This window comes from Podarcis gaigeae (assembly GCF_964106915.1).
Source record: "Podarcis gaigeae genome assembly, chromosome: 13".
Taxonomy (NCBI): domain Eukaryota; kingdom Metazoa; phylum Chordata; class Lepidosauria; order Squamata; family Lacertidae; genus Podarcis; species Podarcis gaigeae.
The window spans coordinates 50,898,846-50,910,899 of record NC_139689.1 but is presented as its reverse complement, the minus strand read 5'-3'; the positions used below and the strand labels follow the sequence as shown (position 1 = coordinate 50,910,899).

Sequence of the window (12,054 nt, the reverse complement as noted above, 5' to 3'; positions counted from 1 at the left end):
TCCAGCACTAAAAGAGTGTTAGAATTAATTTCTGATTTTGGTCGGGTGGCGGGGTTTAAGTTAAATAAGCAAAAAACTAAGGTTTTAGCAAAAAATTTGACAGTTACAGAAACAGATGAGTTCTCTAAAGAAACGGAGCTGAATGTGGTTAAAAAAGTAAAATACCTAGGGGTGTACTTGACCTCCAAAAATTTGAATTTGTTTAAAGATAATTATGAGAAATGCTGGTCAGAAATCAAAAGAGACTTGGATATATGGTCAAGACTGAAACTTTCCTTGTTAGGCCGAATAGCTGCTGTAAAGATGAATGTATTGCCGAAAATGTTATTTTTGTTTCAGGCCCTACAGATCGTGGACAAGGTGGAATGTTTTGGAAAGTGGCAGAAGGATATTTCTAAGTTTGTTTGGCAGGGCAAAAAGCCCCGAATAAAGTTTAAAATATTAACTGATGCGAAAGAAAGAGGGGGATTTGCCCTGCCAGACTTGAGGCTATATTATGAATCTGCAGCCTTCTGCTGGTTGAAAGATTGGATTTTATTGGAGAACACTGATGTCCTGGATCTGGAAGGGTTTGACAATGCGTTTGGGTGGCATGCATATTTGTGGTATGACAAGGTTAAAGTGCACAAATTGTTTAAAAACCATATTGTCAGAAGAGCAATTTGGAGGGTCTGGATAAAATACAAAGACTTATTGGAGAGTAAAACTCCGAGGTGGCTCTCACCGGTGGAGGCCAAGGCTCGTAAGAGACCCAACATGGAGGCCCATTGGCCTAAATACTGGGAAATAATTGAAAAAACTGGAGACAATTGGAGGTTGCTAAGTTTGGAGAAATTGAAAACTAAGGTACGAGATTGGTTGCACTATGCGCAAATTCAAGAGGTATTTAAAATAGATAAAAAAGTTGGATTCCAGGTGGAAAAATCGAAACTAGAGACTGAATTGTTAGAGCCAAAAAGTAAACTACTTTCGAGAATGTATAACTTGTTGCTTAAGTGGAATACACAGGATGAGACAGTCAAATCCGCTATGATAAAATGGGCTCAGGATGTGGGGCATAACATTATGTTTGCAGACTGGGAAAGGTTATGGAACACCGGTTTGAAATTCACGGCATGTACTGCCTTGAAGGAAAATATTATGAAAATGGTATACCGGTGGTACATGACCCCAGTCAAGTTAGCCAAGATATATCATCTGTCTGACAACAAATGTTGGAAATGTGGAGAGGCGGAAGGGACATTCTTTCATCTCTGGTGGACTTGCCCGAAAGTGAAGGCCTTTTGGGAGATGATTCATAATGAACTAAAAAAGGTACTTAGATTTACCTTACCTAAGAAACCGGAGGCCTTTCTTTTGGGCATTGTAGACCAGAGAGTACTTAAGAAAGATAGAATTTTCTTTATGTATGCTACCACGGCAGCTAGGATCTTGATTGCAAGGCATTGGAAGACACAAGATCTACCCACGCTGGAGGAATGGCAATCGCAGTTGATGGACTATATGGAACTGGCTGAAATGACTGGCAGAATCCGAGACGCGGGAGAAGAAACAACTGAGGAGGATTGGGAAAAGTTTAAGGACTATTTGAAAAAACACTATAAGTTGTATGAATGTTAAAAAAAAAATGCACCTTTCAGGAAATTCTAGCTTCAGCAAATGTAAGTTATTGGAATGAAAATTAAGACACAAGAATTCAGAGGTAAAATAATGAAATAACTTTATTGTGTTTAATATAAAACATATAAGAATTGAGTGACAGTAAAATTGAAAATAGGGAACATGATAAAATGGAAGTTACAATAAGTTTTGAAATAAGTTAACAAATTGCTGATGCCTTATAAGACAGAGAACGCAGGGTTCGGAGGATGTGAGGAAGTCCTATAGGTTAGATGGAAAAAGAATATGGAAATTTGTTATTTATATCTCTCTTTCATATAACCACTCTTTATTCTTTTTTCTGTATTTCTGTATCTTTAAAAAAGCAATAAAAAAATGTATAAAAAAAAACAAACAAAAGTACTACTAAGGAGCCAGTGTGGTGTAGTGGTTAAGAGCGGTAGTCTCGTAATCTGGGGAACCGGGTTCGCGTCTCCGCTCCTCCACATGCAGCTGCTGGGTGACCTTGGGCCAGTCACACTTCTTTGAAGTCTCTCAGCCTCACTCACCTCACAGATACAGATAGGTAGCCGTGTTGGTCTGCCATAGTCAAAACAAAAAAAATTCCTTCCAGTAGCACCTTAAAGACCAACTAAGTTAGTTCTTGGTATGAGCTTTCGTGTGCATGCACACGAAAGCTCATACCAAGAACTAACTTAGTTGGTCTTTAAGGTGCTACTGGAAGGAATTTTTTTTGTTTTCACCTCACAGAGTGTTTGTTGTGGGGGAGAAAGGGAAAGGAGATTGTTAGCTGCTTTGAGACTCCTTAAAGGGAGTGAAAGGTGGGATATCAAATCCAAACTCTTCTCTTCTTCTTCTACAATCAATTTTAGAATCCAAGGAGTCATCACGAAAACCCATTATCCTCAGTACCACCCCACATAAGGAATTATCCATCGAAATAAGAAACAACACAAGCACACTCCAGTACCCTTTGGTAAGGAACATCTCGATTCATTTTTTTTGGGGGGGGGACATTACAATGGAGCACGTATGGTCACAACATCAGTCTAGCCCTCAAGGAGGGAGCTTGAGGATTGAGAATTGGTTCACCATGTAGGGCAGTAGGATCACTGCTCACTAGAGATCCTCCTTTTGCTGAATAGGCTGTGCTGATTCACCCAGAAACTCCTGCTGAGTCATGGCAGGAGCTGAAGGACTTAGCAGTGTATGTAACGGCACATCTGCCTGCAGAGAAGAGGCAACAACTGCATACAGTATATGGGACGCTTAAAAGCAGCATGGATCAGGGACTTGGGAACTGTAGATACTTAGCACAGGAAATCTTAGAAACTAGCGTCCAAGAACCTGCTTTGCCTGCACAGCAAGGGCAGTCGCCTGCCGGTATCTGCCATAAGGATAATAATTTTATAGAACAATTTAATGGGGGCATAATTAATAACCACTTGTCAGAATGAGTACAACAACAACAACAACAACAACATCAACAACATATTATTTATTCCCCAGCAACTCTGGGCTGCTTCCAACAAAATTTTAAAATACAGTAGTCCATCAAACATTAAAAGCTTCCCTAAACAGGGCTGCCTTCAGATGTCTTCTGGTAGTCTGGTAGTTGTTGTTCTCTTTAACATCTGGTGGGAGGGCATTCCACAGGGCAGGTGCCACTACCGAGAAGGCCCTATGCCTGGTTCCCTGTAACTTCACTTTTCACAGTAAGGGAACCGCCAGAAGGTCCTCGGCACTGGACCTCAGTGTCTGTGCAAAACGATGTGGAGATGCTCCTTCAGGTATACTGGACCAAGGCTGTTTAGGGCTTTAAAGGTCAGCACCAACACTTTGAATTGTGCTTGGAAATGTATTGACATCAATGTAATTACTTTAAATGTGAAGGGACTGGGAAACGTGGTCAGCATATTTATACAAAACGGACCCACACATTTTATGAGATTGGAGTGTATGATGTGTTTTCAAGATTATGAGAATGTTTGAAATATATGCTCTGGCAGATGAACTATTTTTAATGGGGGAAATTGGATCATAAACCATATGAAGAGGTTGATCACAAAATATATGCTTCAGGGTGCAGTCCTAGACACACTCGAAGGAGGGCAAGCACCATCAAATGCTATATGACTTACCTCTGAGTAGATGGGAACATGCATGCACTGTGAGCAATACTCAAGCCTCACCCTCATCCCCCCCCCCCCCGATTGCTACTGTTGGGGCAGAAAACCAGCAATATTATGAAAAATAACTGATAAGATGATTTTATTAGATTTAAAAGGGAAGTTCTATGAGATTTTTAAAATATATTATGTGAAATATGGTTGTTTCCATTGTTGAAGGGACCTTACTGTTAAAATAACAATGTATCTGTCCTTAATTTCCTCCATTTTTATTAAAAATAAAATGTATGGTGGGAGGTTATTAAAAGTATATTTGTGGAGCAAAAGGCCACCCAGGTTCTCAACAAATATGCATGCAAGCCAGCCAGATTTGTTTTAAACACTGCTAGACATGTAAGTAATTGGATGATCTCTTTGGAATATTTGTTTTTTTCATAGACCCTGGATATAACATGTGTGAGCTGCCTGGTAGAAATTCAATCATTTACATAGCAGGTCTCTGAACCCCATTCTTACTGATGCAAAAGTAATCCTGCAAACTTAATTTGTTGGCTAGATTTCCATTTTTCCAACTTGAGACCAGTTGCAGTTGTGGGAAACCAGAAACAACTTTTTCGTATTGTATTCTTTGCCATCACTTTCCTTCAGCTTATGCTTGAGGAGAGATTACCGTATTTTTCGCTCTATAGGACACACCTTTTCCCCTTCAAAAATGAAGGGGAAATGTGTATGCGTCCTATACAGCGAAGACACCATAGCCCCGCGACCCTCTCCCAGCTGGAGAGTGACACGCGGCTATGGCAGGAGCCTCTATAGCCGCGCGTCACCTCTCCAGCCGGGAGAGCGCGCACAGGGCAAAAGAAGCCCCCCGTGACCCTCTCCCAGGTGGAGAGGTGACACGCGGCTATGGCAGGATCCTCTTTAGCCGCGCGCCACCTCTCCAGCTGGGAGAACGCGTGTGGGGCAAAAGAAGCCATAGCCCAGCGACCCTCTCCCAGCTGGAGAAGTGACACACGACTATGGCAGCAGCCTTTCCGCTGCTCCCTGACCTGCTCTTTGGGGTTGGTGGTGGGCTTCCCCCCGCCAGTCCCAAAGAGCAGGTTGAAAGGAACCTGAAGCCTGGAGAGCGAGAGGGGTCGGTGCACACCGACCCCTCTCGCTCTCCAGGCTTCCAAGGTAGCCGCCTGAACGCACCTTAAACGGCACCTTGTTTTAGAACAGGAAAACAAGAGGGGGGAAATTCTCCCCCTCTCTGCGCAGCGCCTCCTGCCGCTTCGCTGAAGGGGCACTGGGCAGAGAGGGGGAGAATTTTTTTTCTTGTACCCCCCCCCTCTAAAACAAGGTGCGTCATATTGTCTGGTGCATCCTATGGTGCGAAAAATACGGTATGTGTTTTATAGAGGCTATATACAGTTGTGTCTTAATTGCATGGCAGGTATGCAAAAAGGATTGTGACCAGGGAGATTACTGTCAGAAACAGGAGCACGATGGCATGTTTGTCAGAGGTCAGGAATGGAAACCACTCAATTTCTTTAGTTTACAAAAATCCCAGGGGTAAGACAACCCTTTGGATAGCTTGGTCCCAAGATCTATAGGTTTTGTATCGGCAGCCGGTGCAAGTCTTTCAGTAGCATGACAGTGATGTTCTGCCAGTGAGCAACTGAGTCTTATGTGCTAGCTACAGTTTATGGACAAAGCTCAGCAGCAGTTGTAGTGATCCAGTCTGGGGGTTACCGGCACATGGACTACAAGGTAAGAGTAGCTCCATAAATGTAGTTTTCACAACCCAAGCTGGTTAAGAACACTCCAAGCTACTGAGGTGACCTAGAACTCTGGTGCCAGAGCTGGATCCAGGAGACCAAATTGTGGTCTGAGATGGTTCTCGGTTGGATCTCCAGCTTTTTCACCCCCAAATCTCTGGACGCCCACACCGTATCTGGTCTACTGGAATTATTTTGTGAAACTTGAATGGAAAGTATAGTTGCGTTCCGTTAGATGTTTTAATCTACATAGCTATATTAATGCCATATGGCTTACTATATCAAAAAAGTACCGTATTTTTCACTCCATAAGACACACTTTTTTCTTAAAAAGTAAGGGGAAATGTCTGTGTGTCTTACGGAGTGAATGTGTGGTCCCTGGAGCCAAATTGCCGGAGTGCGGCATGCTCTTGGGTTGTTCTTTGGTGGTGGTGGTGGGAGCCGCGCTCCTCTGCCGGCAGCCTCGGCTTCCCCCTGCAGCCTCGGGATGCTTTGGAGGGCTGTGCGCCCATGCCGCATGCTCCTGGGCTGCTGAATGGGGATGGGGGGTGCTGCTCTGCCAGCAGCCTGCCCTTTCCCCTCAAGATTTGGAGCAGCGGACAGGCTGTTCACTGAGAGAGGGGAGGAAGAGGAAGGAGAGGAGGGTGACCAAGAAGCTGGGTGAAGGGAGAGGAGGTATCGTAGGTTGCCGTGAGTGGAGAGTCATGGTAGAGGGCAAAGGAGAGGGAGCAGCAAAGGGGAGAAATTGCAGACGTCACCTGAGGAGTTTGGGTGAAAGGGATGGAGGAGGAGGAGGCTGGAAAAGGGGACTGTGCTGCTTGGGGAGGGGGAGAAAAAAGTGGGGAGAAGGAAAGCCTCCCAAGCCCGCAGCTGAGAGGCTCTGCTCGGCTGTTTCTTGACTGTAATTCAAGTGAAGGGAATGTTTGCAAACAGCGGGCAGGCTGTTCGCTGAGAGAGGGGAGGAAGAGGACTGAGAGGAAAAAATATGGCATTAGCAATGCTTTGGATGGAAACGAAGATGGTATTTTACATGAAGATAGCAAAGAAAGTGATGTCAGTGATTGTGAGCAAGTGAGCTTCATAAATTCTGATCGTAGCAGTGATGAGTTCTTAACTAGAAGAGGACTCAAACCTTAAAGTCTATCTTCATTTGTTAATGACAGTGATGATGGTTCTTAATGCCATTGTTGACTGCTGTTCACTTTACACGGCTGTAATATGATTCTGATATAAAGGTTGTTTATTAAATACAGTAGTTTAGAATATTCAGAATATTTTTTTCTTGTTTTCCTCCTCTAAAAACTAGGTGAGCCCTATGGTCGGGTGCGTCCTATAGAGCGAAAAATACGGTAGCTTGGTAATTTCCCTTCATTGGACCTTATTGTTTGATTTGATCTATCATATTCTGGGGATACTATCTCATTCAAGTCTCCCTGATGGCTCTGCTATGTTTCCATGGCTGGAGTCAACCAGTATAAGCCTTTGGGGTTCCTCAAAACTCAAGATCTACCCACGCTGGAAGAGTGGCAGATGCAGCTGATGGACTATATGGAACTGGCCGAGATGACTGGCAGAATCCGAGACCTGGGAGAAGAGAGGGTGGAAGAAGACTGGAAGAAATTTAAGATCTATCTACAAAAATATTGTAATTTGGTTGAATGTTAAGAAGGATGCTAGATCACAAATAATTGCCTACCATTGAATTAGACTCGAATTTGACGATAAGTGAGATTAAGGAAAATATAATTTTTTTGGAGAACTGCTAGATTCTATTTTAAATGAGCGGATATAAGATTGTAAACAAGATGGTAATTTGCTTAGAAAAACCTTTTTTAATGATGCAAGTGAGAGCGGGAGACGTGAGGGAGTCCAAAGAAGTGATTAAATTATGCTATGATATAAATAATGTTGTTTATTATTAATGCATTTGAATTTGAAAATCTTAATAAATATTTTTTTTTAAAAAAAAAGAGAGTTGGGGAGGGACCCCGTGCCTTGGAAATGGAAAACCGTTGGGTGTTGAGTGTCCCAGGATTGTGCCTTGCCTTCAAGGGGGATGCCTGGGAGGTGGGGTTTGGTCCTGATGAAGCTCTAACAGAAGACCCTACGGGTTATCCCACATATTGGAGGACAGGAAGGGATTCCCCTCTGATCAGATTGGCTCAGGCATATCTGAGGGGAGCCAGCAGATGTAGCGACAGCTAGACTGGGGGGTGGGAGCAGCCGCCGGGACCAGAGAACACACGTCCTAAAGGGTCTACGGTGGCTCCCAGTACGTTTGTGAGCACAATTCACAGTGTGGGTCCTGTATACCTGAAGAAGGGTTGCCACCTGGTCCTTAAAAAATCTCATCCTTGACAGCAAACTGAAAAGGATAGGAATTAGACTGCAAAACCTTGTTTTGAGCATGTCCAGCTATGAAGCTAGCTGCCTTCCCTCCCTTTGCCCCACTTAAGAAAGAATCAGGAATCAACCTGGGAACTTTAAAAATAAGCTTTACTTAATTTATAATCATGCATCAGTTCACAACAATACAGGGATTAAAAACTGTACAGGAAAAATACTGTTATAGATTTGCAGGAGACCCCCCCCCCAAAAAAAAACTAAACGCTAGAAATTGATCAGTTGCAGAATTTTGATTAATTGGGATTTCAGTGAAAGTACAGACTGCACAACTGTGCCAGACAAGGAGTCCTTGGGCTGACTTTTGCAAACCAGGCTGGGGGGGTCTAGCAAAGAGCAAATCTGTTAACACTCCTGAGCTTGCTGGGCACACGACCTAAGGGGAAGTGGGGATGAGCCCCAAAGGTATGGTGGGTACATAGCCTATGGTTTTAAGGTCTCTAGAGGGCTTTGGCTCACACAGGGCAGAAGCGTAGTGAGATTTATTTTGTATTATTTCTTTGCACCATAACTGTGTGTGATCCTTTGAAAAGAGGTTCCTTAAACTTCAATTTGAGTGGATATTCCCGGTCTCGGCTCGTGTATAGCGCTACAGTTCCCAGATGGATGCAGAGTACAACTGAAAGCATTAAAAACTCAGGAGCCTCCAGCCATTTTATACACTGTGAGTTTAACCAGCAGCATGGTGTGACAACATGATAATTGGGGACTCCCAGGAAAGTGAGAGCCCATTCACATGAGAGCCCTTACTGTATCCTGCTTCCTCCACAGGGTCACACCTCCAGGGATGAGGGTCCATGTCCGGCTCCCGGGATGAAGGACAAGAGACCATCCCGGCAGTTCCCAGCCCCTGACCCTCGCATGGCAACCCTCTGCCCCTTCTCCGTGCGGGCAAGGCTCCTTCCTGGCCCTACTTGGCGCAGAAACAGCAGTCAAGGATTCCTCCCATTAAAAACACATCAAGAGTTATTCCGGAGAGGGAGGAGACTTTGGATTCTGCTTCTGTGCTAGTCCGGCTGAGACGGAGCCAAGATGCCCATATGGAGGCCAAGTGGGAAGAGCTGCTAAGATCAGGTAAGTGGAAATGCCTGAGATTCTAGCCAAGCTCAACTGGTGGTCTCAGTTACCATAATGAACCTTGGAATGAAATCTATACATATTATCATCTATATATTTATCTGGAACTCTTCCAACCAATCAGACTGACTGAGCTTGTTTCTTCCTTAGGCGAGAGGCCGGCCAGAACAAGGGGTGAAAGGCTCCCACTTCAGGTAGGTGGAAGTGCCAATTAAGTGCCCTATATTACAGGAATGCTTCCTTCCCATGTCTCCAATGTCTCCCACCCTCATGCGCCAGACTGGTGCTAGCATGGCTGGGAGCCAGGCACTTGCTGATGTCTCCGTTTCCTTTGCAGGGAGGGAGCCTTTCCCCAACGTTTACTTCGTTCTGGCGAAATCCCTGGAGGGACGTGGCGACTCTCAGGTACTGGGACAAAAGGAAGGAAGGGGTCTTTGTGCAACTTCTTTTGGGGGTCATAGGAACACTCTCTCCACCTTCCAGAAAGTGCTTTTCAGAAGCATTCCTCCCTCCAGCCTGGTTGCCTTGCAAAAACGCTCTCCACCAGGCAATTGTCTCACCCTCTTTGAAAGCCACCTCATCCAAGATGCTCTTGTGGGGCATCTGATTCTCCTTTGCTTCCTTATTCCCGCAAGGAGGCGGCTCTTGCGATATCGGCAGTGTGATCTTGTTCACACAGCTTAAAAAAGTTCCCCCTGGTTCGCAATGGCATGTGTCCATCATTCCTTGACTATTCCAGAAAGCCAGCAACTTTGGCGCATCTAACTTGCGTGCATTTAGCTTTCTGTTCTTGGCCCAAAAATCCATCAAAAAGGGGGCAGAAAGCAGGCGGGTGTCCGGGAAAAGAGACTTTGGCAATCCCACCCTGCCCCCCATGTGCTTTGACCCTGTGAGATTCTGGTTTGAGATGCGATCCCCAGAACTTAGCCCCGACCAAAGCGTCAGGCTTTCTGTTGAAAACATCCACCACACCAGACATTCCAAGGCCTCTTCTACCACTTTCATGCTCTTGGCTTCCACCAAGGAATCCTAGGACCTGTCCTTTGTCAAGGACCTACCATTCCCGACAGCTCCCATTCCCAGCACCCGGAACACACTACAAGATTGCTAAGATTCTCCATGATAGTGAAAGTGGAGAGAGGAGCCTTTCAATATTTGGTGTGGCTAAGGCATCTGAAAGAGCGTCTGAGCTGACGTTCTGTCAGTAGTTTTTGGCCATTCACAGCCCCTTCTCAACAGATGCTTCCTGCTTCCTCCACAGGACCATGCCTCCAGGGATGAGGCTCCAGCGCCTGCTCCCGGGACGAAGAACAACAGACCATCACTGCGGTTCCCGGCCCCTGATCCTCGCCTGCCTCACCCTCCATCTGTTCCCCGTGCGGGCATGGCTCCTCCTCCAAGCAATCAGAATAACAGAGTTTGTTTCTTCCTCAGGCGAGAGGCCCGCCAAAACGAGGGGGAAAGGCTCCCACTTCAGGTAAGTGGAAATGCCACCTGAGTGCCCCATATTTTAGGAATGCTTCCTTCCCGTGTCCCCCCTCCCTCATGCGCCAGACTGGTCCTATCACCTGGGATCCAAGCGCTTGCTGATTCCTCCGTTTTCTCTGCAGGGAGGGAGCCTTTCCCCAACATCTACTTCGTGCTGGCGAAATCCCTGGAGGGACGTGGTGAACATCAGGTACTGGGACAGAAGGAAGGGGTCCTTGTGGAACTTCTTTTGGGGGGGTCATCAAAAATGGGGCAGTAGTTTTTCATCCGCCCCTGCCCCTTCTCATCAGATGCTTCCTGCTTCCTCCACAGGACCACGCCTCCAGGGATGAGGCTCCAGCGCCTGCTCCCGGGACGATGAACAACAGACCATCACTGCGGTTCCCGGCCCCTGATCCTCGCCTGCCTCACCCTCCATCCGTTCCCCGTGCGGGCATGGCTCCTTCCTGGCTCTACTTGGCGCAGAAGGATGAGCCAAGGTTTCCCCCCATCAAGAACACCTCAAGAGGTATTCTGGAGCCGGGGAGACTTGGGCTGCTGCCTCTGTGCCAAGCCGGCCGGGACGGAGCCCAGACGCCCGTACGGAGGAGTTCAGGGTGGGGCAACTAATAAGATCAGGTAGGAGGAAATGCCCCCTTCCCAGGTCCCCCCCCTCCTGCCCCATACTGGGCTAGCGGGGCTGGGAGCCAGGCACCTGCTGATGTCTCCGTTTGTTTTGCAGTGAGGGAGAAGTTCAGCCGGGGAACCACTGCATCCTGGGAGGGACTGGAGCCCAGACAAAGGCCTCTTGTCTCAGAGGTAATGGGATGGGGGGAGGAGGGGGGCCTTAGGAAACACACAAGGAGGGCCTACAGGATCAGGCCTATGGCTCACCTGGTCCAGCCTCCTCTTTTCCCAGGGGCCACCCAGATGCCACTGCGAAAGCAGCAAACAGGATTCAAGGCCAAGAAGCAGTGCTTCAAAGCTCCCTTCTTTCTTGCAGGATCTCCTGTCTGCACCGCTGTGGCTGCTGCCCAAGCCTCCCCCAAAATGAACAGGTAAGAGGAAGGGAACCTTTGCATGGGGCAGGGAGAACACCCTACAAGTTGAACGTACCTGTTCATGCTCTGGGTGCATTTCTGAAAAAAGGCATACACTGATAAGGCGATTTTGGGGACTGGGGACCTTCCTATAGGGGTTGCTTGACTACAGCTCCAATTGTCCTTGACCACTGTTCTTTCCCCCTTTGTTTTTTAATTAAAAAAACAGCTTGAGGATTCCCCAAAGAGGAATTCCAGAGTGTGGAAGGAAGAGGCATTGGGTGACAGTGCAAAGATGTAGTTTTTGGCTGATCACAGCCCATTCTCATATGATGTCCTGCTTCCTCCACAGGGCCACACCTCCAGGGATGAGGCTCCAGCGCCTGCTCCCGGGATGAAGAACGAGAGACCATCGTGGCGGTTCCCGGCCCCTGACCCTCGCCTGCCTCCCCCTCCGTCTGTTCTCCACGTGGGCATGGCTCCTTCCCGGTCCGACTTGGCGCAGAAGCAGCAGCCAAGGTTTCCACCCATCAAGAATACCTCCAAAGTTATTCCGGA

The 12,054-nt window shown here is 46.6% G+C and overlaps 2 protein-coding genes and 1 long non-coding RNA gene across 4 annotated transcripts in view; 2 read left to right on the top strand and 1 right to left on the bottom strand.

Annotated features, from left to right (window-relative positions):
* Positions 1-7,987: 7,987 nt before the first annotated feature.
* Positions 7,988-12,054, bottom strand: part of LOC310830324 — a 32,057-nt gene continuing 27,990 nt past the window's right edge. Inside the window, exon 2 of the long non-coding RNA XR_014557585.1 lies at positions 7,988-11,129. This is a non-coding gene — a long non-coding RNA (uncharacterized lncRNA). The remainder of the gene's footprint in view (positions 11,130-12,054) is intronic.
* Positions 9,236-12,054, top strand: part of LOC310830208 (uncharacterized protein) — a gene marked incomplete at its 5' end in the record, with an annotated part of 32,858 nt that continues 30,039 nt past the window's right edge. The window contains 4 exons of one of the 2 annotated variants that reach the window (XM_083709939.1): positions 9,236-9,394; positions 10,251-10,466; positions 10,600-10,667; positions 11,849-12,023. In XM_083709939.1, the coding sequence (XP_083566065.1) occupies positions 9,236-9,394; positions 10,251-10,466; positions 10,600-10,667; positions 11,849-11,894 (489 nt within the window). In that variant the 3' untranslated portion in view covers positions 11,895-12,023. Of the gene's footprint in view, positions 9,395-10,250; positions 10,467-10,599; positions 10,668-10,789; positions 11,096-11,848; positions 12,024-12,054 lie in introns of those variants that run through there. The other variant, XR_014557498.1, reaches the window with a different exon arrangement.
* LOC310830167 (uncharacterized protein) overlaps positions 10,999-12,054 on the top strand; it is a 35,144-nt gene continuing 34,088 nt past the window's right edge. Inside the window, exon 1 of the mRNA XM_083709855.1 lies at positions 10,999-11,120. The gene's annotated coding sequence lies outside the window, so the exon portion shown is untranslated. The remainder of the gene's footprint in view (positions 11,121-12,054) is intronic.